The sequence below is a fragment of the Lampetra planeri genome, chromosome 14, assembly GCF_965212315.1.
Source record: "Lampetra planeri chromosome 14, kcLamPlan1.2.h2, whole genome shotgun sequence".
Lineage (NCBI taxonomy): Eukaryota > Metazoa > Chordata > Hyperoartia > Petromyzontiformes > Petromyzontidae > Lampetra > Lampetra planeri.
The window spans coordinates 5401550-5429351 of record NC_136120.1 but is presented as its reverse complement, the minus strand read 5'-3'; the positions used below and the strand labels follow the sequence as shown (position 1 = coordinate 5429351).

The 27802-nt window shown below is 39.2% G+C and overlaps 1 protein-coding gene across 3 annotated transcripts in view; it reads left to right on the top strand.

Moving 5' to 3' along the window:
- Positions 1-27802, top strand: part of FAM135A (family with sequence similarity 135 member A) — a 68643-nt gene that overhangs the window by 34747 nt on the left and 6094 nt on the right. For 2 of the 3 annotated variants that reach the window (XM_078600499.1, XM_078600500.1), the window contains 6 exons: positions 449-612; positions 1883-1974; positions 15697-15794; positions 19856-20007; positions 23681-23791; positions 27560-27673. In XM_078600499.1, coding sequence (XP_078456625.1) covers positions 449-612; positions 1883-1974; positions 15697-15794; positions 19856-20007; positions 23681-23791; positions 27560-27673 — 731 coding nt within the window. Of the gene's footprint in view, positions 1-448; positions 613-1882; positions 1975-15696; positions 15795-19855; positions 20008-23680; positions 23792-24701; positions 26792-27559; positions 27674-27802 lie in introns of those variants that run through there. The other variant, XM_078600502.1, reaches the window with a different exon arrangement.

Here is a 27802-nt window from a genome sequence, read left to right as displayed (position 1 = left end):
TGGAACATGATGATGCACTGGTTTTAACTCTTTCCTTTAAAGACCTGGGTTAAATTCCTGACCAAGCACATTATCGCGAGCAACTAATATAGATAACTATTATGTTTGACTGTCAGTGGTAAAGATACAAAGATGGACAGGCATTGTTTGGCCAAACAACCCTCACGTGCCAATACCAGCATTAATAGATGTTCACTAACAGCACATTCCCCAAGAGGCGATAAGACTTGAAGTTTTGATTTAAAGCTTTCGTGACTGCAGGGATTTCACACCTGATGATGATTGCTTGTGTTGCAGTCGAAACGTCATGAGAATTTTATTGTATTATATTTTTATAATTTTATTGTTTCCCTTCTACGTGACTTTACCGAAAGAACCAAGAATATGACTTTAAGTGTTTTGGTCTTTACCCAAGTTGGCTGATGGCATTGTATTGTTGTCCGTGCAGCTTTTTTCATGCCAAACAGGAGCTGAAGAAAACAATGAATTTCACTGGCCGCTGGTACAGTGATCTCCCGGAGCTGGCCTCCTCTGTGCCCTACTTCTCGCCAGATGAGCTGGAGAGCCCGGGAGGTGGCATCCACCTCATCGTGTGTGTGCATGGCCTCGACGGTCAGTCTCAGACCCACTGGCAGGTTGACTTGGTTTCCTCCCATAGCTAAAAAAATTAACCCGTAAAAACAACGTTTTTCACTATAAATCCTTTATATGCGTGGCATCGGTTTTATTTTATTATTCATTTCTGTTTTTCTTGAGTGAGAGTTTCATTTTTATCACATTGGTATTTTAAATGAAATATGAAAAAAAAATTTAAGTGGAAAATTTAGGAAAAAAGTTTTCACGAAAATAAATTGTCACGCACAACGAGTCTGCGTGCAAAATGTCAGCTCGATTGGATCACGGGAAGTGGGTTAAAAAACGACCGAAAGATTTGCACGGTCGTAAGCGCGCAAGCAAGCAAGCAAGTGAACTTAATATAAAGGATTTAAAAAATACCACACACTGGAAGTGGTATTTGGCCAAACATCCCAGTGCCGAAATTTTATTTTTTATTTCCTCAATTCTTATTACACATCGCAAGTTCTCCCCCCCCCCACCACTGATAACTTGGCAGGGCCCTCCTGAAAAAGTGAGACTGGGTCAGCAGGGGTGATGATAATCAAAAGCTTTGCACATCAGCTCTGCCAATAATGTTTACAGTATGTGTTGTACACTATGTGCGTAGTTGGCCCTGTCATCGGAGTATGGAATTTCTGCCACTGGATTCGTGTCGAATTGATGATCATTTCTCCATGTTCTTTTGAGTGGGTGAAACACATTTACTCTCTTTACTTGTCTATGGTTGGAAACATTTTGTATTTACAATTATGTTTAGCATCCTTTGGATTATCATTAACCCTCAATCATAACCACAATTTTCATGGTTTGTTGAGCATATAACACGTAACGAGCATTTATTGGTCATAAGTAAATATGGGTCATCACCCCATTCATTGTTTTGCTCTTTCCAAACACTGCTCCAAATGTAATGCACAAAAGAGTATTTTTCCATTGGTGTCAGTGGATGATGTAGATATGTCAAAGCCCCCAATTAATTCGGCACATTAATGTGGACTTTACCAAAAACTGGAGGCACTGGTGTCAATATAGGTATTTCTTCAGAAGGGCATAAACTGGCTTATGAATAATCTGTGTTGTTTTAAAAGTTACTTATTTTCTTCCATGAGGCACTTGCTTGTCCCTCGTGTTAGAGTTTAGGACATAATATTCTTGATGTTTTAAAATAATGTCATTGATAGGAAATCATCATTGAATTTTTACAGTGTACCGCTCCTGAGATTAACATTGTGTTCTATTAATCTTTGTTTTTATTCTCGACCAGGCAACTATGCGGACCTCCGCTTGGTGAAGACCTATATTGAACAAGGACTTCCTGGGGAAAAGATGGAGTTTCTCATGTCGGAGAGTAACCAGGCAAGTAATGGAGCTTCATGGGAAATGTACTGCGTGTGGTTCAGTGCATCTACCTTGTACACAAAAGGAAATCAATTAATGCGTATATGAGAGCTTGTTCAAACATGATTCATCTTGTCTTTTATTGCAGTCTGTCTGCTATGAGCTCAAGTGATTCAACATTTTATAACTTGGGCACTAGATGGCAGTCATGTGTTTCTAAAGGATGTTTAACGTCACCCAGTATTGTGATGTTTGTCATGTTTAGCCTGTACTTGAATGTTGCAGTTGTCAGGTGTATATAAAAGCACCCATGGTTGAATTGAAACTGTTATAACCCTGTTTTGAATCCCCTGAAAAACAAGTCTGTGTGACATTAATGCACTCGTATTAGCTCCATTTTCATATTGTGGCTTGAAAGTTTCAGAAAACGAGGTTGTGTGCCTGAGCTTTATGGCCTCAAGAGGAGACTTGTGGCATCGTTTTAACGAGTAAATAAAAAATGATTAAAATGTGTATTCCCGGTCACTTAAAAGTCATCAAATTATTTTATTATATTCCCAAAATCTCCCCGTGAAATCTTATCTTCATTGTAAGATTCAAATACAGTTTTTTGCACATCTGTATTTTTCCACATCTTAAACATTCCATGCACAATGGCAGTGATCACATCACACTGCCAGTACAATTTTTCATCAGCTTTGACATGTAAGGCAAATGTTTACGTTCTAAAATTTAACTCATTTTCAGACACAAAGCAACCTTGAAAATCCTTATTTTAAGCCTCTGATCTTAATTAAGCAGCTTTGTTTTTTTTTCAAATTGACCACATTTAAAATATTAAGCTCCAGTTATTGTTCATTGTTTTTTTTAATGTTCTGCAATATGTTCATTGGCATTGTTGTTTTCCTAGAAAACCGAACTTTACAAAGATGCACCACAATAACATTGCTTATTGGCATTGGTAGTAAATACCTTTTTGAGGTTTTAATGAAAGCTGATTAGTAAAATCATTCAAAAAACGATCTGTGATGAAAAAAAAGGTTAAAGAATGATATTGTACGTAATATTGTACGTAAAATTCGTGATCTGACCCCATCTGTGAAGGATGTGATCCCTGAAATACAATACCCCGGTGTCTACAAACTAAGCTGTGTCTGCGGCAGCAGTTACATTGGGGAAACTAAGCGACATGTCTCGGACCGTGTTCGTGAACATAAGGCAGATCTGAAACACGGTAGGATCAATACTTCTGCCATGGCTGATCATTGTTTTAACGCTGTGGGCACACACAAAATAGATTTTTACAAGACGAAGGTACTCTGCAAACCCACTGGCTATCAACAAAGATTCGTTCATGAAGCCATCCAGATATATAAACACAGACACAATTTCAACCGAGAAGATGGGTACAAACTGAGCAATCATTGGAAGGACGTTATAAACCAGTTTAAGTCATAAGTGGCTATGATGTTTCCATCCTACTTGCCGATGTTAGCAGTTATTTCCGACTCTCTGAGTTACATTACCAGGTTAAATGTCTTTACATAAACAGGCTAAATGTCTCACTAACACAGCCGCCGTTGCAGTGGTTTTCTTACATTGACATGCTAATCTTACATTAACAGATTGACATGCTAATCTCTCACAATACAATGGCCACCTCCACAGCTTCGTTCTCGTGGAGGTATATCAGCTCTCCGATCCTACATTTACATCTCTAGCCCCCCCCACTTACCCTTGGGCTACAGCCATCTCAAACCTATAGAACATCCTGCTTCAGCAGCTCTCCCGCTATATTTGTTCACCTGATGACGATTGTTTGTGTTGCGATCGAAACGTCGTGATATTTTTATTATTATTTTTCTTCTATCTACGTGGCTTTACCAAAAGACCCAAAGAATATAAATTCCTGCAGTCACAAAAGCTTTAAGTCAAGATTTAATGATATTGGACTAAAAGCTCCGTCTTAATTTCTTCTGCTTTAGATATCTCGAATAGAATTTAGGAATAAATAATTTAGCTTCCGCACATTATAGCGAAGTAAAGTAAATGCATTGTAAATTGTACTGACAGAATCATACAAGGGGAACATTAAAGGTCTTGAAATATTAAATTCATCATAACTTTTGTAGTGGATTTTACTGAGTCGCAGATGTACTTCTTGCGCGGCAACACATTTATTAACACCAACACATAACACAAAGGGGTTACTGCCCCTTTACCAGATAACCTATGGTGGTGGACCACCAGGCTAACTATGCTAGTTAATGGGAGTAGCTACAACGGACAGGATCCTGGCTTGGGTCCTCGTCCACGTGTTAGTGACTTCTTCTCGGACGTAGAAAGTAGATCTTCAGATGGCGACAGCAACGCTGAACCCCGGTTCCTGTGCAGACCCTGGTTTATATGCTCCTGGGTCGTGGCTGGCCCCTCCCTTGGCCACGACCACCTTCGAGAAACCTCTTGTCGTTTCTCGACCCTTCCCGTAGGATCTCACCCTGACACGTGACCACCCCCAAGCCCCCACCTGGGGCCTTTGTGTAGATCTTACTGGTCACGTGCCTTCCAGGGTCAACCAGAGTGCCATGGCCTCGGGTAACCTCATCCCATGACTGACACTCTCACACTCGCTCGTGTAGGAGTCGGCACTGCACGCCACGCGTGGTGCCATTGCGCTATCCCAGCGCTCACTGAACCCCCTCTAGGGCTGGTACTACACCCACCTACGGGGTGTCCGCGATGACGATGCATCGCACACCGTGCCTCGCTAGAGCATTACACAGTGACATTCACGATGTAGCTACATACGTGATGTTCGCGATGCGAGCACATCACACGCTGTGCCTCTCTAGGGCTGGCACCACACAGTGACATCCGCGATGTCACTACACTTGTATAATGAATTCAATATTTAACCATTGTTCCTCTTATTTTAGCTAGCCCATGTTTATGAAAAAAGGGTATTAATTTTGCATTGTTATTGACTGTTGCTCTTGTCTATTATGAAGTGATAATTGCTCTTGTGGATTAGGATTAGGATTCATTAAAAATAAACATGCCATTCAATAAATGGGGTTTAGGGATTCATAGCAAAATGGTTATCCTGCCATTATTGCTACTCATGTAATTATTGATGACCTTATGTAGTTCAACACCATTTAAAGGCAAGGTTTGGCATTCTGCTTGCTTCGTCTTTAACAAGTTGGCACTTTTGCGGACGGAAAAGGAAAAGATACCCCTCGGTGATCTCGGATATCATGTTACGTTGCACAAAATGCACTTTCAGATTTATAATGTCGCTTTTCTGCCTTTGGGGATTTTTACTGACTCTGTGCGCAATCTGCAAAGGCATTCATCTTTTTCCAATTTCTCTGTATTCGCTAAGAGAAAGGTCAGGCACATTGAGTGGAGGAGAGGGAGTGCTCTCACTGGTGCCTTAGACTTTATTTTAAATTTCCGAGGAACAATGGATCTCCATACAGTGGTGGCCTGTGGGGCTTTTTAAATGGGCCATACAACCAACCGAATGATGTCAAGTTGCGATATTACTTGGCTGCACAAGTCCTTCCCACTGGCTATTCGTGGTTGCTAAGAGGGTCATTTCAACACAATGTTTTTGTTTAAAGATAGGGAATGTTGGAAATTGGGGGGGGATACATTGTAGTAGGGTTCTTTGGCCAATATGCCAAATACAGTTAACAAGGGGGAATCGTATTTCGTAGAAGGGAAATAATAAATCGTGAGAATTTGTATTGTTTTATATTTATATTATTTTATTCTTTCCCTTCTACGTGACTTTACCGAAAGAAGCAAGAATATGAATCCCTGCAGTCACGAGAGCTTTAAATCAAAATTTAAGGGGCAATCGGTTAATTTTAAACTAGAATTATTCACAGATAGTGGAGGCTTATAATCCATATTGAAATGTCATGTATTGATGTTCAGGAAAAAAAATATTAAAATATTTATTTTTCATTGAATATCAATGTTAGGTTTCACACAGTATTTTAACAACATTGTGTATTATTTTAGTGGTAATAGTTTACGTATTTATGAAGTTTTAATGATTTAGGTGAACTTTTTTATATTCATTAAGTTTTAACCAATGCCATCGTCATAACATGTCTACAGCAGCAATAATTTTCTTTAATTTTCTATTTAATTCATGTCACCTGTATTCTCTAACACATGTATTATGTTTGTCTATAAGACATGACGCCAATAGCACAATTGGAATAAATTGGGGGAAAAGTGAGATTTTTTTATATTTTTTAACTGTTATCGGGTACTAAAGATGTATTACCGAAGCTATCAACATAAGGTGTATGCTGCATTAATTGCTCTTGTGGCAAATGCTATGTTGGGCAGAAAGAGACTAAAATAACACCAAAGGTATATATGAAATACTCCCAAATACAATTGATGGCAGTGGCAGAACACGCGTGCCAACAAGGGCACTCAATTTATTTTGTTAATATTGAAGTTCTGTGCAAAACTAGTTACTACTGGCCAAGGCTAATTAGAGAATATATCTAATTTTAGAGAAGTAAAAATGTTTTCAACTGTTCGGATAGCTACAGGCTTAGTGCTGCTTGGAAGCAAACAATGCATTGTTTAAATGCATGCCTATACAGGTCACCATACGTCAATGGGCATTACCTGTGGGCTGACAATAACATGTACTGCTATTTTATTGCACACAAACGACAGGAGGTACAAGGACACTGTGCATGCATAATGTACGTTGCTTGCCATATGAATAATCCAACCTGTAATGGATACCCATTGTAATGTATATGCATTCATTAACCCTCCCCTCCCCTTTGCACGTGAAGAGCTCACAAGTGACATAATCACATCTATCCCTCTGTTTAAGGAATGAAACAGGAGGATTTCTCCACAAATCTGAGGATGCTAGTTGTAATTATTGGCAAAACGTCGTACTCAGATTGTAAATGTTGTGGATTTGCTCTCCAACACACCGGTGTGCTGTACTAGTAACGAATTGGCATGTTTTCTTTACGTGACAAACCTTACGAATTGGCTGTGGCGGGTTTAACGACACATTTATATTTACGCGATCTAACCCAATTTTATGGTTGGTTTAATTATAAGTTAGGAGTGTTGTTAAGTGTATAATTCTATTCTATTTTTGCATGTGGAAATATGTTCAGAAGCTAAATTCCAATATTGAGGTCTGCTAGCCAGGAGCAGGCTCCAGAAGAGAGATCATGTAGTTTTGCTATTCCTCCATTGAAGGATCGTAGGCTACAGTGGTTCATAGTTTGGGTTGCATTGCCACAGTTGTACTTGTATTTAATACTCTATTTATTAAGGACATGTTCATATTGGCTTTTTGATGGTTACACCGGTCTCTTCGAGAAATGTCAAAGCCAGGAGATGCGATATTTGGGTCTCAAATTAGGTGTTTATTCTGGACATCCACGTTTTTCCACTCTTCGGCAGTGTTCTTCAGGATCTGGGTGAGAATAGAGTGGTGACGGAACGATCCCAGAAGGGCGATCAGAACTTGAGTTGGCGGCGAGGTACATTGTTGAGATTCTGGCTGATGGCTCGTCTTTCGTTGCCAAGAAAATATGAAAACTTGGTGGCAGAATGTTTGCCAGAACAGGTATCCAGGACATTGGTATTGGTTTCAGTATTCCAGTTATGATGCGTGTGCATTGTGTTATTAAATTTTTTATCTATAAAGTTTTGTGTATGAGCTTTCAGACCAGGCTGGAGCACAATATTCTACCAAAGAGTAGATGAGTGATAGAGCTACAGTTCGAAGCAAATCAGCTGAGGCGTTCCCAGGTCCTTCCTACGCGTTTCTATAGCATGGCTATTCTTGATTTGCTCTTTTCGCAGATCTGTTCCATGTGGGGCTTGAAGTTCAGGCGTCTGTCCATGATAACCCCTAGATATATTGGAGTGAGGTCACCGTGCACTGAGCTACCACAGAAGTACACATCAAGGGTGGCATCTGGTGCATGATTGTTCAGGTGGAAAGTGCTTGTGGTGGTTTTTAAGGAATTTCATATTGAGTCTCCAGCAATATAAATATGCCTCCAATGATATTTGATGAGCTGTTAAAGTATTGCCAATATTCTGGAGGTTTATGCTCTATGCATTTGCATATATGAGCTTGCAAGATGATACACATGGCAGATCACGCCATTTTTCATAATTCTCTTGATTTTGGTTATTTTCAGCAGGAGGCCCTAACGCCAAATAGTGTCATGGGCTCAAGAGTGGTCAATCGTTGCTGTGCCAGTTTCCTGTTGACTCTGTAAACTAGCTTCGATAAGGGTGGTGAAGGCAATGATCTGTTTGCAGCCGCTACGGCCATTTCAACATACGGTTTGTTGGGGAGGCAGTTGGTGGTCTTATGCCTCTCAAGAGTGGGTGACATGTATGGTACTATGGAGGTCAGTCTTTTGAACACTCATCCTTGGATTTGCTTCTCATATTTAATGCTTTCCAACAGGTTGAAAGCATTAATGCAATAGCTCAATCTGTGTTTATAAAAGGGTGCTTGTAGTTAAGTAAGGCACGGTTGGAAAGGCATAATAACTATAATAATAGAATATGAACAACATTAGTATTTCTAAAGTTGTTATTGTTAGGAACTTTCCCTAGAGAAAACCAGCCAAATTGATCAAAGGGTTTTCAAACACGTGGCATTAAATCCAAGACAAGCACTAAAAAATATTCCCCTTTCCCTTGCAGGTGATGACGTCATTAAGTGTGACATCTCGCAGTGTTAGAGATGTGCGTGACTTGATCTCCCCGATGACATCATTTCATGTGATGGCATCTCTCCACGTCGCACATTTGTACGGTTTGGAAGATAACTTTATTATTTCACCTTAGGAAGTGTTACACAATCCATGGATTTGCATGGTTTTTCTTCCTTGTTTTCTCTTGATGTGGCTTTATTAGTTTCCCCTTCGTGTAGCCAGAAGTGCTAAAGGACAATTTTGCATTCTTAAATATCTTATAACGCAGTTCAATTTTAACGAGGCAGATTTACAAGCTGATTGCACACGGACTAACTCCAGGCTAACGTTTATAGCTTCACGCTAAAGATTTTGTTACGTTATGTAATATGGGACTCTTTTGTTGTGAGATAATTTATTCTACAACCTGTTAAAAATTATTATTTTATCCCCTACACAGCCGATTTATCCCCTAAACATACCGACATTTGGAAAAACAAGTAATTTCAGTTTCAACCATGCAAGTAAATTACTGCAGGATTTAAGCATACCGTGATATAAAATGAAGCTCACGGTGCACATCAATCAGTGAGACAGCTTATTGTCTCCTGTCTATGCAAGCGATCAAATGCAGCACAGCTTTGCACTCCCGCAGTAACCCATGCGTAACCCCTCCTACCATCTGTGCATAGTGAAGTCCACTCCAATTTTGACTCACCAGCCAATGATGACGGTCTGATATACAGGCTTGACTGGTTATCCACGCCATATGGTGAGCCATGGAATGCAGCTCATTAGTGTAGTACCTTCTGCTGTAGCGGTAGAAGGTTGTAAATATACAATAGTGTTGATGTATTTAGTCTGAACACTGGGTGAAGTCTTCGCTAACCCACACTGAGCAGCACAATGGAGTCAAATAACCCACAGACCCACGTGGTGCCAGAGGGCCCTTAACCAACAGTGGATTGGGTGTAGTCCAGTACTGTGAGAGCCCATTTGTCAGTAATGTGGCTGCAGTATTACTAGTGGGTGCTGGCATTAGTAGTTGATTAGCACATTCGTTTTGAATATCACTGTAAACAGTGACATGAAAAAAAAAGTTCAGCGAAAGCTGGTAAGTAATACCTCACGCTGGTAATTCTAGATTTGAAGCTTTCGTGACTGCAAGGAATCATATTCTTAGGTTTTTTCGGTAAAGTCACGTAGGTAAAACATCAAAATTAATGAAAATAAAAACAAAAATCACGACGCTGCATCACTTGATGCAGCTAATTCGGCTGTGACGGTCCCACCTGATGACGGAGACTTGTGTTGCCTCCGAAACGTCGTGATTTTTGTTTTTATTTTATTTTCATTAATTTTGATGTTTTACCTACGTGACCTCACGCTGGTAGTTTATAATCAGACCAAGGTCAATTTGATTGGATTTCTGCTAAACAATATCTGTCTTGGTTTTAAATGTGTGGAATGTATTGTTGCCATTCGATCCAAAACTTTTTTTTACTTTTCCAACATTGACAGAATTTTTTTGTTTTACTTTTTTATTAAGTTTCGTACTATTTCATAGCAGGGATATTGTATTGATGTTTGTTATTGACCTAAAGGTAGTCAGGTGTAATCCAAACATGATCAGTTGCATCGCACAATCATATGGACAGAAGTAAATGTGCTGAATGTAATGTATGAGCAGACCTGGGCATCATAACCTTATTCCTTAAGATGAGCCATACCAATCAATATCAAATATAAATTCAGGGGCCTATTTATCCCCAAGTGTTACACCGATGAGCAGTAAATCTTGCACACCTATTTGGGGTGACTCAGCCCCTCCCCCCTCCGTTGCCACACTGCTTCTAAGCAGCCTGATGTTTGTGGTCGGTGGATCAAAGAGCCCGTGCCTAGGGTAGTCAATGGATATGGGTTGTACCAGTTTTTGGTGTTAACATTCAAGAGCCTCTTTGTTCTACCATACACAACGCCGATGAATATTTTCGCAGTCGGATGCCCTCAACATCAGAGTGCACTGCAGCTTAATGTGCATCCGATATGGATTAATGCTTCTCTTAACAGCCTGTCCGTTTCTACACATGGATTACTAATTTCATAGCAAAAAATATGTAGGAATAGCTAATTAACTGTCAAATGGCGATTACAATTAAAATATAATGGCATTGACCTAATCACGTGTCAATTCATTGTGCATTATAGTGAACACTGCCATCATTTTTGAATTGAAATTTTTAAACTTAAAACCATATTCTGTATTAAATGTACTTAACACAAAGGTATGTGAAACAGCCATATACTTAACAGTAACACATGAGTACAGAGACTAACACAAACATTGCCAAATAGGTAAATTGTAAATTTTATTAAGCACTGTGGCCTTTTATTCGACATTCACATTTTATGCACAGTAAATAAACATTTAGTTATTAAAGCACGTGTTGATAGTTGGTTTTAACATTGTCATCCATATATTTATTACATGGTATTGACAATGTCGTGTTCTGGCTAATGAGTATTCAGCTGGGAAGAAATGTTTATGACTTATGTGAACCTTGTTAAAACTTGTAAACCGTATCCTTCATCATTTTGAAATGTGTATGAAGGTTATTGTTTTATCACACAAAATAAATATATTTAACAGGGCTTTTGTAACTTGTTAAAATTGAATATAAACCATCATTGACATTTTTCATTGCATGACAATCATTCTTTGTTTAGAAGCTTGCGTACAAATATATATAGTCTGCACACCCAAACCTTTTAGTCACGTTTAAAACAATTAGAGGAAGCTCGCCATGAAGCACTGCATATGCAAGGTGAAGAGTAAAACACAGTTGTTTGAGTTAACATTCAGATTGATGGCATAATTACTTAAATCACCTCAAAACCAACTACCTTGACAACATACCAGTTGTCTTTCTATAATATTTGAATGTGATTTTATATCATTCATATATTCATAAGAGTTAGTCTTTGCATTTCCACATTTAATTGCACTCGTCAGAAACAGTTTTATTTTTAATCTGTTATTACATTTTCATTCAAATGTTTTGCTACTTTCTGAGTATCAGAATATTGAGTGGACTCAATCTTGAGTGTTGTTTAAACCTAGATTTGAAGCTAAACACCGAATATATGGGATTGTTTTTGTTGCATTGGAAAATCTACTTTTTCTCCAATAATTGCTGCCAAAAACATTTGCTGCATTGACAAATCAATAACTCTATTTTTTTTGACAGAAACAAAACAAATCTGCTTAACTTTGTTTCAGAGTTCAGGTGACAATGGTGCCTTGTCAAAGTAGGGAGGGAGCTCTCTGGTGATTATTGAACACCTGCAGCTCAATTGGATATCCCCACATTTTACTGTGTAATTCAATGCACTGACAAGAGGCCGATTTCATTTGGTGATGATGCATGCCTGTACCCTATTGTTTTTGAGGCTGGTCAGTGAATCACGTGTTTTAATTGTGTATTTTATCTACTTCCAACCCACTGTACTGTAAGGTGACTGGCAGAACAGTAAAACGCATGTTTTGCCGATACATTTAATTCAAGCGCATCTTTCCACCAATCTCCGGGGACGTTTTTAAAACTCTTGATGCTTTAAATACAACACTTGCTTTAAGGCCTTTCAGCTCTGCAGACACAGCAACATCATGGTCTCTTGCATTTCGTAGCTATAATCATCAAGGCCTACCATTACTCACAGCTTATTGAAGGCTTCCCTTGTGTTTTATGTTTCGTCCACCTGAAGTCTAACTTGTACACATGCCTCATCTTTGTGTCAACCATTTCACCGAGTCCCAACTCTTCCTAGTCAAGTAAAAATAGATATCAGTAAAACTGAGCAATGGGGCAACTCGATTACTGGCCATGAACCAATACCAGAAGTGCCATTGTTGACTTCCAGTAAAGTACTGCAGTGTGTATTCTTTTAGACCCTGGAAGGTTCGTGACCAGTCGAGCCCTGACTGAGAGTTTAACTTGCAGTATTTTAACTTTTTTATTGTAAGTTGCCAACTGTCAAATCAATAATGCTATGGCTGGAAGTCATTTTTTGTTGAAGATTTTCGCCAATTTGCAAGGCGACAATGCAATCGACCAAACAAGGAACCAATTCCCCCCACCGCCAACCCACTTCCGTTGTGTCAGACACTGAACAAACAGCCGTTTGATTGTTTTAGAGTTAGTTTTTTGGCCTCGCTTTAGGCTTCCATTGAAACGCCAGATATCTGATTCATGAAAGCTACACACGTTTTTTAAATGTACATTGTCATGCCAAACATATAACGATTGTTGCATTAGTTTCACTGTTAAATGTCGAGGTATGTTGAGCATCCTTTCAGGGAATGTTATTTGTCTAGGTGCGGTATATTTGCTTATATGGTAAAGAATGCTTTGTGACACTGTCCAATAATGTGGCCAGATTAATAAACAAGGAGTGGATTAAAAAATGGTTGAGGCTAACATTTATATTTACCGGCAAGATCATTATATTTTAAGATATAGAGCAAATGTTTAGACAAATCTAATATATACTTTCTTTGTGCTCCAGCACAAGCAGAAAAGTTTTCATTTCATGATTTATAAACTCGGTAATGTTTAGCTTGTTTTTTCAATCGATAGCGTGTAATGGGGCATTTATGATACAGCACACAGGGAATATTGAGCAATAATACTTTTTTCTCATATAGCCATTTCCAGGTTAAATCGTTGTTTCATTTCAGGAAGAATTGCAGCATTTCTAATGGCTTTGAGATTTGCACATGCATGAAAAACAAAGCTCTGAGTAGGCGTCCATAAACTGGATGAACTCCATTTTGGTAGTGCTTTTAAATGTATCTGTGTTTGACTCATAACAAACACATACACAGTTTTGCAAAATAGTCGGAGTCCAGTGTCTTCCACAGTGTTACAAGTGTCTCAAATGTAAAAATCGATTTCATGTTTGAGAATTTAATATATAAATGTTCTGCCTTGGTGCAGTGGTTGGTGCACTGTACGATGAACCTGGTGACCTGAGTCTGATTCCTATCCATGGCTGACATAGTTTAGAAACACGCATTTATTGAGTATTTGGCTGCTATAAATATCCACGTGATAATCCACTACGTTATCATTTGTGGCCAGAGTTCTTCTGAAAAATTTGCTATATCTCTCAGTGGGCCTTCCCTGGTAAAATACAATTGTTTAGTTTAGTTTGGACCGGTCCTGGACCCAAACCACATTACCAACCTGCACTGATTAGTATGGTGATGTATGCTCAAACAACCTCCATGACTGGCAAACTGAGGAAGGCTTCTTCTAGCAGTGCATTGACAAATTGATCTGATTACTAATGCATCTATTAATCTCCTCAGTCTGACTGCCCAAGATGCAACATAGCATTCACATAGTTTGTGCAACTGTGAATGTTCATCTGTGAAACTGAATGTCCCTTTAAACATCTGTCTTGGAAATGAACTTTAAGCGTATTAATACACGTTTAATTGCATAGTTTAGCACCTTCGGATCGAGGGGCATTAAGGTGATGCTCATATCCATTGGCAGTTGTACTTATTTAATGAATCTCGGCGGGATGATTGGCTTAATTAACCCTTCAGTTGGGATTTTTGTTCTCGCAACCTTCTGATTGAGAATCGAGTAATGCAACTTGTTAAAACAATGCCATGAGACTAAATAAATAAATAATGGGCGTGGAAAAGTATTCATGATAATGATAATAAATTGCATTGCGAAGTTCGCTGTAACTGTAAGCAATAGCTGTTTGCCATGCAAATTTTAGGGCGATGCTGATTGCTACGAAAACAATTGTGGTGCTGTCGCTTTGAAAATTAATTTCTGTTCGTGTGGGCAGAACTTGTCACCTCCTTTTCGGCTGCGGCATGAAAGTACAATAGCACGAAACAATACAATTTGGATTCACATAGCGTTCAAAGATGGGTTTTAGCGGCCCCACAGGAGCTGGCGTAAATTAATGCATGCTCGCGCTGGCCTGCAGCAATGCGTTTTCGACAAAGCCAGTGCTAAATCTATCATCATTATCACTAGTGCGACTGCTTAATCAGGTGTAAATGGGACCGATGGAGATAACAGGCTGTTGCATGCTTTCGTAACCAGCGTGCCCAACGAAAAAGGGCCACCTCCATTTAAAAAATCTTGACGATGTGCTCAATTCTTCCACTTTTGTAAATGGACCATGGCAGCGGCAGAATATGAAATGTGATGATTTTGGGCACCGTGCATTCGTTGATACAGCTAAGAACAAATACAATACGCAGTTTTTTTGTTGAAAATTTAGAGTTTGGAAATGTGTATTGCAGTGTCTCTTTATTTTGTGCATTAGAAACCAATTTTTTTGTTGAACTATAAAATAAAGATAATGATGGCTCTCTGACATAATCTATCGACAAACACGATTCAAATAGGTTGAGTTTGCGATGTGCCATAATTATGTAAATTGTGCAGTTTTCAGAATCGGGTGTACAAGTTTGTTCCATAGTTCCCTGCATGTTATTGTGTCCCATTCGGTTTGCATGTGTACTTTGAGACTCAATAATTGTAAAGGGTGCTATTGATTCACACTATGCTAAAATCTCTGATTGGTTTTTTTTTACGTTTGTATTTCGTGCTATCTATTGCTAGCCTAATCCAGGTTTGAAAGGAGATTTTCTCTTTCTCCTCAGGGGGATTGCATCCTTTCTGCAAATGGAAAAATAAAGGGCATGCCACCAAGGAAGATTTATTTTCCACTTCAGTGCTTCTCATTATATTTCGACTTCTCTATCACCTTGTAACTTTACAGACAACTTTAAAGTAAACAATCTAAATATCGAGCTATAAAACAACTTTATCTGTAGAAACTACAATATGAAAATTGTAGCATCCCTATGCATTTAAAAACGATCTTTGTGACGAGTGCACCCTTGAGTTTGAGTTTGCCTGTGTGCCACGCGTATGATTGATTGATGTAACAATTCTGTGCTGCTTTGTGTTCTGCTTTGCAGGGAGATACATTTGCAGATTTTGAAACCATGACCGATCACCTTCTGGATGAAATTGTGCAGCACATTCAAATCTACAACCTTGTTGTCTCCAAAATCAGGTTAGAACTTGCACATTTGATACGAAGGAATGGAAATGTGGCATTTCTGCTCTCTAATATATTCAGGTCAGTAAAAAGCTTATGCAGAATCAGGTACATACACACATAAAATAAATGGAGTAAAACATTTTCTCTTAAATGCCCTTTCAAAAATGGAAGAAATATTGCAATTGTGAACGTGCCCTGAATAGATGAATCCAAATCAGACACTGTTACCATCGCCTAGACAATGTAGGTCCAATCTTGATTCTGTAGCATTTTTTGTGTGTAGCTTTTCTTATTGCAAAAGCTCAGATAGCTAAAATGGGTAGTCGCTATCATGGCAGCTGTTGGTGATAAGATTGTGTTTGGTGTGCACATGCTGATATGCATATAACCTTATCCTCTAGCCCGTACTCTATAAGTGTTCAGTGTGCAGTCAATCATTTTATGTGCATGCATGCTATATCTCAGTCATCTCCATATCTTTAATATGCTCTCTTTAAGATTTATAGGATGCGGGTTTGTATGTGTAAAGAAAAAAATGATTGGCAGTATATTGGACTGTATATCTCAGCCTTTTTGGATGAATTCATTTCCTGGAGTACAGGAACTTCACATACCATGCACACACAGTATAATTCACACTCTGCACAGAAACGAATAAGATTTGCATACATTCGTGAATCCTGGTGCATAATTACTCCCTGCAGTCTTGCAAATTTGCTTTGCACGGACAAAGTGAGTAATCCTGTGTAGTAGTAGTTGATGGAACATGCTTCATGCCGTCAAAGTGGTTGAATAGCTTAACATGTATAGCAGTTGCCACTGAACCACGTTGCACAAGTTCAAGGATTGTAATTCTGCTAATGTTAAAAAGTATTACATTGTCCGTTTTAAACAGTACAGTAAATGCCTATTGACATCATTCGTAAAGGTAAGTCATTATTACGTCTCTGTCTTTGCAAAAAAATTCTTTTTTATTTTGACTGCAATTGAATTGTCAAGAATGTATTAATAAGATCTGCTTGTTGTAAAATACTCAGTATCTTCTTTGCTAAGTGATTATTTATTACAATAGGCACGGGCTTTATTGTAAATAGAGAATTGATGAATGTATTTCCTCATTGCAAATTTGGTTAACATTTTATTATAATTAATGTATTTCTGCACAGCATTCTTTTCTAGGAAACGCTTGATTAAGGTGATGAGATTCTGGACCTTCTATTTTACATTGGCTCTATGCAGACCTGCACGGTCTATGTAATAATATTCTGGTAGCTGACATTATCATGGCACAGTCTCAGTGTCATTTTCCAGTAATAACTGACGTGTGCCTTCTTGCTAATTTTAAGCGTTTTTGCATCGGTACAAACATTGAATTTCTGGTTTAATGTGTGTTAACATGGATATCAGTCCCTTGTGTGTGCAAGGTACTTGTCATACAAACATGGGTATTGATTGTGTCAATTGTTGCTTTTGTAGTTAAATTAATGGGTACTATCATTGTACATGAACATTCGATGTTCTGTATCTTTATTCCCTTCATCCAGAATGCTCATACCCACTTACTTTTTTTTGTAATTTACTTATGGATGATGCGCAATGATGTAAAAACGGTGGAAATGGTAGTGTTAAATTGTGAACATGTTATTGTTCATTTACAACGTAAGACCTATATAACATTACATTAGTATTTCAAATGATGTTTTGCTAGCTAGCCCAGTTGCCGAGTGCTGCTTAGTAAAATAACGAATGGATGCAAAGTGAAAACTGTACGTTAAATTATGCAGACAGACTCTGCCAAGCCTTAAATTGTGGCCATCCAGCATCGTTCATCGCGTTTCATTGGAAGTGCCACCCGTTTGATTATACTGTTGCTTAAAGCTGACACAGTCACAATAACTCTCTAAGAGACCAATTGCATTGACCATGTTTAAAAAATGCTGCGTAAAAGCATAGCCAAGGTTGTGTAACACATAAAATGAGAGCAGCAGTACAAATGCAACATTTTGTAATGGTGGATTTTAAATTCAGCTTTCTTTTTGGAAGTGACCTTGAGAACTGTGGTCAAATAATAAAACCAGCGGCAGATTATAAGCAGCTATGGCAGGTCTTCAGATGTAGCTGGCATATTTAAACAAACTCTTATGCAGTGTATGCTCCGTGGGGAATGTATTGTGTCTGCAGATGCCGTTGTCAGCTCTAATGGTGTAGTGCTGTTGAGTGGCGTTTATTTTGAGGTGTGCTATCTCTAAATGGAAGATTGCTTTCATGTCATCTTTAGCCTTAAGCTGTCAAGGTCAGCAACTGATTAAGCCTTAGTGTGGCCTCAGCTTACTCAGGTAAATGATCAACATTTTCAGTGTTTGATGAATATGGTACTTGTGCAGTTTTCATTGGGCCAGCGTATTAATAACAGACACATGCAGACACACTTTGTCAGGGTGACAAGTTGCTCTTCACCTCAAAGGCGACTAAGATGGATGAATTGAGGCCATAGTGTACAAAGGCAAGCAAAGGTTATATGGATTTTCAGATGATGCACACTGATGGACTGCATTGCACTGCTTTCAATAACGTGCCATGGCAGTGACCAATACGTATCACCTGCTGAGTAGTGGACTCATGAATGTCTAATTTAAACAGACCAATGGAATCGCACTTGATCTGTCAGTGAGAGCGAATATGAGAGCCATTTTATATATTGGGCAAAACGTTTCCCGATAGAAATTATCAGTCTTCAGAAGGAGAGTGGTCACCCTCATTAAGCAGGTTTAGATTCCCATTGCTGTGCACTGTTTAACATGAAATTGAAAGAGTTGTGCTCGCAGAATTCAGGAAAGGTGGAGGTCTGCCTTAGTAATGGGTGTGTGATTGAACAGGAACTGGCATTTTTCCCGTAGTTAATTCTCTTCGTTTGGCAGCTGTGAGTTATGACCAAACCGTTGCCAGATAAGGAAGACTTCAATCACACTCTAATCCTACCTGCAGATGGCCCCGTCTGATCGCATGTGAATTGCATTATTTAATACCCTTGGATGCAACCTCCATCTAACCCCACAACACACGTGGAATGAATAAACTTGCTTTGTTTGCTGTGAATGTGCAAAAGAGATGTTGGTGGAAAAAAAATGTCCATAAAAATAAGTACCTAAAAATATTTGTTTATGCAAATTGAAAGTTTTATCACTAATCATTAATTTCCCGGTGAATCACATTAGCTGTGTTGTGTTTTGCAAGATTCAATTGCACCTAATTTATGGAATGAAAATATGTAACATAAACATCGTTTTCAACTGTGAAGTGTAGAATTAACATTCGACAAAAACATCGTTTCGAATAATAAAGGTTTACCATTACAAAGCTGTTTTAAAATGTGGAGCATTCAGCTATTCGAATTAAATGCATTAATATATAATCTCCTGTCTCTTTTGGTGAATATGTTTTTCACAGAATTTAGTGAGAATGGGCATTTGTCTCATTGTTATTTTCTCTGAGTTTGTCTCTCAGACCCTATCTTTTTTCACTCTTGTCTCAACCTGTCTGTGTTCATGACTGTCCCATTTGTAACAATGGCAATTTAAATCCGATCTCTATCAAACTCTGTACACGGAAGCGATAAATGCAAATAACTATTGCTCTCTTCATATCTTTGACCTAGATCAGCATTTAGGTACGTGTTTCTCACGGTCAGATGTACGCAATGTGCAGGAATTATTACTGCACAGTATCTGTGCTTTTCATGAACGTGTTTCAGTTCCATTCAAATCGAGCAAAAATATATACATTCATTGCTGTTTCTTGATCTATGCCAGTGGTGAAAATCTCACATTCCTATTACATGGACTCTGGAGTGATTATGGATTGAGTTGGAGTTGATCCCTCCTTTGACAGGATTTGAACTAAAAACAATTGTAAGATGAGCGTACATGTCAATTCATGATAAGTGAAAGTGATTAACATGACTTTCCTTTAGAAATAACCCAGGGTCCTACATGGGCACTGCAGGTTGTATGCATCCTAATGTCAAACCGTTCTGCTCAGTTTCTGTTTTGATTTGTGATTTTGTGGATCGTCAGCTTTGTTGGTCACTCCCTGGGAAACATCATCATCCGCTCGGTGCTGGCAAGACCACGGTTCAAGTACTACCTGCCAAAGCTGCACACCTTCCTGTCTCTTTCCGGACCCCACCTGGGCACCCTGTACAACAGTAGCACCCTCGTCAATACTGGTCAGTGCGCTCCTACTTGCACCAATACATTATGTAGTCATCTGTACTGTGGAGATTATCCTTGAGCATTGGTTCAAAGAGTGGCAGATTTTGGCAACATCTTCGGTGTGGATTTTATTTAGTGCAAATGAATGAGTATAGCGTTTTGAATCGCCTGTTTATAAAAATGAGTTGCCAGTATAATGAAATGTAAGCAAGAGCATTCACCTCCGAAAAGGAAATGTGGGTTCAACTTCTGGTCATAGATTGACTGGTGATTAAAATGAGTTCCACTTTGTGGAAAACTTAAAGCGGTTGTCTTGTGGCTCAAAGTTCAAACAAGCATGAGTGTACTGCCCATGCTTGTTTGGCTTGCCAGTGGTGTGTCAAACACATGGCTTCCGAACCACTAGAAACAACTCTGGAGTAAAACTTTATTATGGGTCAGTGTTAATTTTAAATGTTAACACTGACCCTTTTAATGTTTTGTTTCTGAAATTAATTCATGAGTTCGCAGGTATACTTTTTTATTTTGATATTGCAGTAATACTTGACTGAAAAGCCAATAGACTGATGGATGAACATATTTAGATTTTTTTTTTTCATGTGTAGTCACAGATTAAAGTTCTTGTGTTATTTGCATTTCAGTGGAGGATTCATGTCTGGGTTGGAGAGTGAGTTAGGCATTAGATTTCATGGCATATTCACCTTGAGATGTTGTGTCTGTTAGCCTGTCTTTAAATATTTAAAAGTAAACCCAGACTTCAATGTATTTATGTACAGCCTTATTGTAAATCCACTGCTGAATGAGGGTCTCCTCACTCTATATGGGGCACGGGGGTTATTTGACCATACTTCACCAGTCTGGTCAGTGCAGGTTGGGTGAATATAGGGAGCATAGACCTTGGAGCATAGTGGAGTTCAACAATGGATTTTTCTGCACTGCCTGCTGCTTACAACATAGTCCCACTGCCGGTTACATTACTGTTCTATGCATTGTAGATACCCATCAAATCGCTATCCATGCTCAAACCTTGATGAGATCGGGCGTATGGTTTGGTCAAAGGCCAACCAAATGTTTAAGAGTAAAAATACTAGGAAATAATGCCTTTTTTGTGTAGAAAAACCTTGCTGAGTTTGAAAAAAAATATCAAGTGGTTCTGCATTAGGATATTTCACCCATGGAATATTTTTGTGCGTGAGTAGACTGAGTAAATTTAAGTAAAAGTAGAAAAATCAATGGGATAAGAGTCGTATATATATGTACATATAGGCCTACGGGCTACTTGCTCTACTACCTTCTAAAGGTCGCCTTGCCTTGCAGGAAAGTTTAGTCGGCACACAAATGTTGTTGTACGTGACCGACAAAACCCACCCCCCGTGTCACTTGATTGCACACATGTGTGACCATGCCCGGCATGCCTTGGACTGCACTCATGACTGCACACAGCCCGACATCCAACAGCTTGGTGGTGCAGTGAATATAGGAATAAAGACATGCAAATCATTTCCAGTTTTGTCTCGTTCTCGTGGATTAGGTCAGAGGTCTTTGCATTAAGCACCACGGTTATAAATGCAGAATGTATTTTTCACATATTTGAACAGTTAATAGCGGAGACTCCACTTTTACCATTTGTATATTCACGGGTCATGGCCAGTGCCAGTATATTTTGGAACCTGCATAATAATTGGTTTATTTCAACACGGAATGATCATAGTTATAGGCGATGCTGAATTGTACCATTGGTTGATTAGACAGCAAACATAAGTAGATTGAAATGCAAAATATGCAAAGAGCACATGTTGGATGCTTCTCATTAAATCGTCTAATGATCAGTGTATGCTAATGTTAGGAACATTGTCCGAAACACCCACACACACACTCGCTCTCAAACACATGCTTAGAAACGAGTCTTTAAAACGCAACGTAGTAATGCAGGCTAATTATGCAATTATGAGGCAATTAACTGAGGTCAACTGTCGAACAAAAGGTCTAGTCCAATGTAATTTGGTATGAACAGAAACCAATGTATGCTATTTTACCTGCACTGTGTGCTGAAAAGTATTTTCAGGTTATCAGGGTCAAGGCTAAATACAAATTAATGTATTAATTAAATGTGACTCAGAAGCCCTGTCTCCTCTGTTCCTAAAGATCTAGCTTACAATGTCATGACCTTATTGCTCATAACATTGTATGATAAGTTACCACAATAATGTGGTCCTGCAACATTAAGAAATGATAGATTCACGTTGAATCTGAGTATGTATATTGGTATTTGATCTCTGATTAAAGTCTCTTCATTATGGAATGTCTGTGCGCATGGCACAGATGTTCACATATTTACATGCGTGATTTACGTTTTATACACGCATGCCCCCCAGTTCGTCAGCAGGTAGCAGTAATTTGTAGGGCTGTACTTTTATTGTACACGTGTGTGTAGGTGAGTGTGCATGGGTGTATGTGTATAAAGTGAGGGTGAATTGCATGTGGGTTGCTAAACCACCATATTCTTCTTATATGCATGCGAAGCTCGGCATGCCTTTACTGAGCTCGCTTTTATTGATGATGACAATTCGAATGAAATGAAAGCAAATGGACTTGGCTCTGACATACAACAATAATGACAACTGACGCACAAACTGGTGACAGAATGGCCGCAGAGAGTCGGTCGCATAGGCAAGGGAATAAGCAAGTGTGGCGTGCTTTTATGTGTGCCTGTCCATAGAGCAGTTTGTGGACAGCTCACCCGTATGACCTGCGAGGGATAATAAGTGTGAAGATTACAAATACAGTGCTCCATTCGATCTATGTACGAGTACAAACACATTTGTGTTTCATTTTCGCTGTGGCAGAATTTGACAAGTTGTGTGATATATATCCAATGTTGCACAAGCTTGCAGCTATTCATTTATTTTTCTCCGACAAGTAATATAATTAACTTATAAAAATGTCCTGTTACATACACAGGGTTTTATAATCCTTTTAAACAAGAGATCTTAATCCATGAATAGTTTAAAACCGATCATATTTGTACTGTTTTCCAACAGTTGTGTACGTAGGTCGCAAATAATAAACTGTCTGTGCAACCAATATGGCATTCTGTGTTTGTATGGTTTATTTTTGTAGTTTGTTTACCTTTCACATTCGTGAGAGAATGTGGTTCATGCCCTTTCAACATTTATATACAAGCTTGGCTAGATGATGTGATACCATTTGTAAAACTTTGCTTGAAAGAAGAGCAAATCGAAAACATGGAAATAAAGGTTTCTTATCTGTACTGCCTAGCTAAGGGCTATGCACTGGAATACATATGTTCTGCACAGCCGAATGTTTAATGTGTCGAATTTGTCTTTTATATAAATGTTGTGGTCATTATTTAAAGTTAATATACCTCAAAGAGAAGGCACAAGGAAGATTTACAACTTTAATTGCGGTTTCTGGCAGAGCCGAGGCATTGGGAGCACTAAACTTAGCTGAAAGTGGAATAAAAAAATAACGTGGAATGAATAGAGAAAAGCCTCTCACTCCTCTTGAGGAATGAGTGTAGCTATGGAAAATGGCTATTGCATTATGCATAATTTAGGTCTTTTTCATGATTATATTTAAAACTTTACGACCCAGATTTCTCCAACTCCTTGCAATTGGAGACATGGAGGTTGGGCAGTCATAAAAACGCGTGTTCCTTGTTTGCAGGCCTCTGGTTTATGCAGAAGTGGAAAAAGTCTGGCTCTCTGCTGCAGCTGACTTGCCGTGACCACTCAGACCCACGGCAAACCTTCCTCTATAGACTCAGCCAGAAGACAGGTGAGTGTTTAACGTCAGTGCAATACATAATCCGAACCCATGCACAAACAATAGAACAGTTGTCCTTAGGATGTCATTTATTTCTCACTTCTGACTCCTTTTCCCTTCACATTTTAAGTACGTGCCAAGCCTCTGATGGTTTGTACATGTATTTTTGCATCATGCCTCATGCAGACACACGATAGATTACGTTCTTGAATTATGAAAAAGATTAGGCCTTATCCTTTCCGAAAATAATACAGGTGTTAAGATGTTCAAACACCAAATAGGCACCTATTGCAATGTGTCAAGTCTGCATTGGTAAAATATGCAAAACAAACATGCTTCGATAATGTACCCATTGTTCTTGAACCTGATTGACCTACACCAGAGACAGCCTCCTGTATGGCCTTGTCTCACCAGTGTTATACTACAATGCCAAAAGGCGAATGGCACAAAAGCATTGCAAGTACCTCTGGTTGAGCAGTTGTATCTATTGGACCCTTTGATACAAGCAAAAAGGGTCCCATAGATATATTATTGAATGACTAGCCTTTTGCCCTTCCTAGGACGGAAGCTGTCATATTAAAGATGTACATTTACATGTTCTTGTGATTGTAATTCTTTTTAGGAATTGTTGCACGTAAATACATTTTTCTTAACTTAAAAAATGAAATTAAGGACTTTGGGAGATTTCTCGGTATACGATATTTTGTGTGAATCTCTTATCACTGTTCAAAAGGTTTCCCTGCAGTTGACTATCCTTGATGAACACTTTGATTCGCTGAGGATTTTTCGATCTAGGCAGAGCCACGTACAACTGTCCATGGGAAAACACGGGTTCATTGAGATAAATATCCACACTTTCAAAAGTCTGACCCTGGCACGTGTTGATCGTCATCTCAATTTTCGGAATTTGTCGTCTTTTCAGTACGAAAGGAAGAGTGACATCACTTGGAGTTAGGTCGATTTTCAGGATGAAGACGATTTCGCCTCGGTTGCATTCCGATACAATGTTTGCTGTGATGAAGTTATTTTGTAATGATTTGGCCATCAAACGTGTTCCATTGCAAAGACTGTTCTTCGGGTTAAGATTTTGCAGCAGCATGATGATAACGCTTGTCTTCAGTGCCAATGTGTGTGGCAGCATTCCTGAAGGCGTTTGAAATTCTGGAGGGTGATTCAATGCGTCCGCAGGATTTTCCGACACGATTGAGTTAGAGCTGTAATTATTTGAGCACGGACTCTTGTGTATCTTGTGCAATTTTAAAAGGCAAACAATTTCTGTCTCAAAATAATTTTAATAAACACTTCACACAACTTTAGCACTGCTTTAAACTCACCTGAATCTTTGAACTGACAAATTTTCCTTCCCCGATGGACGATTGAAAGTGTAGAGTGAAGAAAGTAGACTGCTTATACTGTCAGAAGTAGGTTTTCAATTAAAAAAGACCAAACATAACCATTAAAGTAACTAAAAAATTGACCAGAGTATTATTGTATCTTGTGTAAATTTAATGGCAGTGAATCTTGCACAAAACGATGTAATCAAACACTTCACTGCATTTCACTGTAGTACTGTATTAATGGCAGTGATTCTTTTTCACGAAACTATGTCATAAAACACGTCCCTTCATGTCACTGTATTTAACTCACCTTCAATTAAATCTTGATTTGAAGCTTTCGTGACTGCAGGAATCCATACTCTTTGGTTCTTTCGGTAAGTCACGTAGGTAGAAAAAAAAATTGTATATCACGACGTTTCGATCGCAACACAAGCGGTCGTCCTAAGGCAGATAAAATAATCCTGCAGTGGAACTGCTGAACCAGCAAGAGAGCTGTTTACAACAAGAGGTTATTTGTGGCGATGGGGGGTCTGAGCTGGAACTCGGACGCAAGCATGTCAGTTGTGTTAATGGGAGAGATTAGAGAGAGAGATTAGGGAGAGAGATTAGCATGAAATGAGCTTCCGTCGCCGCATAAGAGTATTGTAATAAAAGACTTGACCACGATCTCTGGCTCAGTGTCCTTTTATTCGGTCCGTACTGCGTTCCCACACGGCTGTCTCTCTTATTCTCTCTGTGCTGGTTCCGATGTCACTCCAGTCCACATCAGCAGCCCCGCTGCTGTTCTTGTCGCTCTTGCAGCCCCACAGCAGCTCCGCTGCTGTACTCTCACTCAGCTCCCTTGGCTGTTCCTGCTGCAGCTCTGACAGCCTCGTGCTGTCTCGCCTTCTCGTCGCTCCTGCGACTCTTGGCAGCCACCCCGCTGCCCCTCACACACAGCCTTACTGCCTATCTCTATCTGCAGCTTTACACCTCCCAGTAGCTCCCTACTGTTCCCAAGGTTGGCTCCCGCTTCTGACGGTGCCCCCTCGGCTCGTACGCCCGCGTGGCCCCACACCTTTCCATTCACACCCCGACTGCCTTCTCCTTCCGGTTTACCCGCTTAAGGACCCCCTACCTTTCACCCACGTCACCTGGCTCCGCCTCCTCGTGACGTCACATCCGGAAGGTCGCTTTCGCCCGCATTACAGTATCATCCCCGCATATGCGCGCAACAGCAGTTGTTAATGTTCACCTTCAATTAGTTCAAAATCGCTGCTGTGATACTTTATTTTCTTCTGCTTTCACTCGCTGGGGTTGAAATCAATTTGAATTCGATACAATATCTGGAAAATCATGGAGAAATGTATATATTTTATCATAATTTAGAAGCAAAAATTAGACTTACCTTTTGTTTAAAGTGCTGAAGAAATAAATAAACCAAAAGCACTTTCGATTTAAAGCTTTCGTGACTGCAGCTCGCTTTTAGCGGCTGCTTGCATTGTGGCCGAAACGTCGTGAGAATTATATTATTTTATTATGTTTTGTTTTTATTATTTTATTACTTCCCTTCTACGTGACTTTACCGAAAGAACCAAGAAGACTAAAGCACTTTGTTGCTGCGTAGAATTATTTGATAAAATTTCAGTAAAGAAACATACAATTTTAAGTGAATTTGCGTAACATTTTTATTTATTTTTATCTTTTGCAGTGACGTCACGTACGGATGTAGCAGTGTGCTGCGCATATTTTTTTTTGTAAAGAAACGCCATATTTGAAGTGACTTTGCGAAAAAAACTATATTTTTCCGCTCGACCTTCTTCTACACGAGTGTAAAAATCCACCCGCTCATGATTATTTTATTATTAATAATGGGGGTGCGGCATGTGGAGTGACGTTACGCGCGTTACACACATTTCTGGGCTATTATAGTAATAATCCATTATTTTTTTCATTAACTTGGTAGGACATGTCTACAGTGGATGGAAATTCCATATTCCGATGACAGGTTTATTTATAGGAAAACCACTGGTATGTCATGTAGGCATCGGGTAGCTTTTGTATTGCAAAATGGTTTATTGGAGTGTGTGGTGTGACCTCAAGGCTATCTAGCTGGTCATTAAAAATTTCCTAACATTAATTTTATAATTATTAATAATTTACTTTTTTCTTTGGCTTGATTTTTACAATGGAAATATGAATATGACTGACTGTTGGAATGCAACAAATTGTGTATTTGTCCATAATATAAATGGTTTATCTTGGTATAGTGCGCTCGTGCGTTAAAATATCTTGCAGTAAGTCATTCATGCATATCCCTGTTATGGAAGAGAAAGCTGCCTCCTAACCACATGGTGTATTTATATTGAATGTGTTGAAACAGGACTCGCTTAAGTCCAGTAGTGTCCTTTGGTGCCTCCTGCATGTTCCCATCGCTCACGCCAATGTGATTGCTGTTTTCCAGGACTTCAGCACTTTAAGTACGTGGTGCTTGTGGGTTCAATGCAAGACCGTTACGTTCCCTTCCACTCGGCGCGCATTGAAGTCTGCAAAACGGCCACAAAGGACAAACAGTCAGGTGAAGAGCCCCATCAGGCAGAGCCCTGAATTGATTGCCTGCATCAAAGGGTGACCGCTTTTGGCAACGATTCCAGTGTGGATTCAATTTCGTGCAACTGATGAGTGTATCGTTTTTGAATCACTTGAT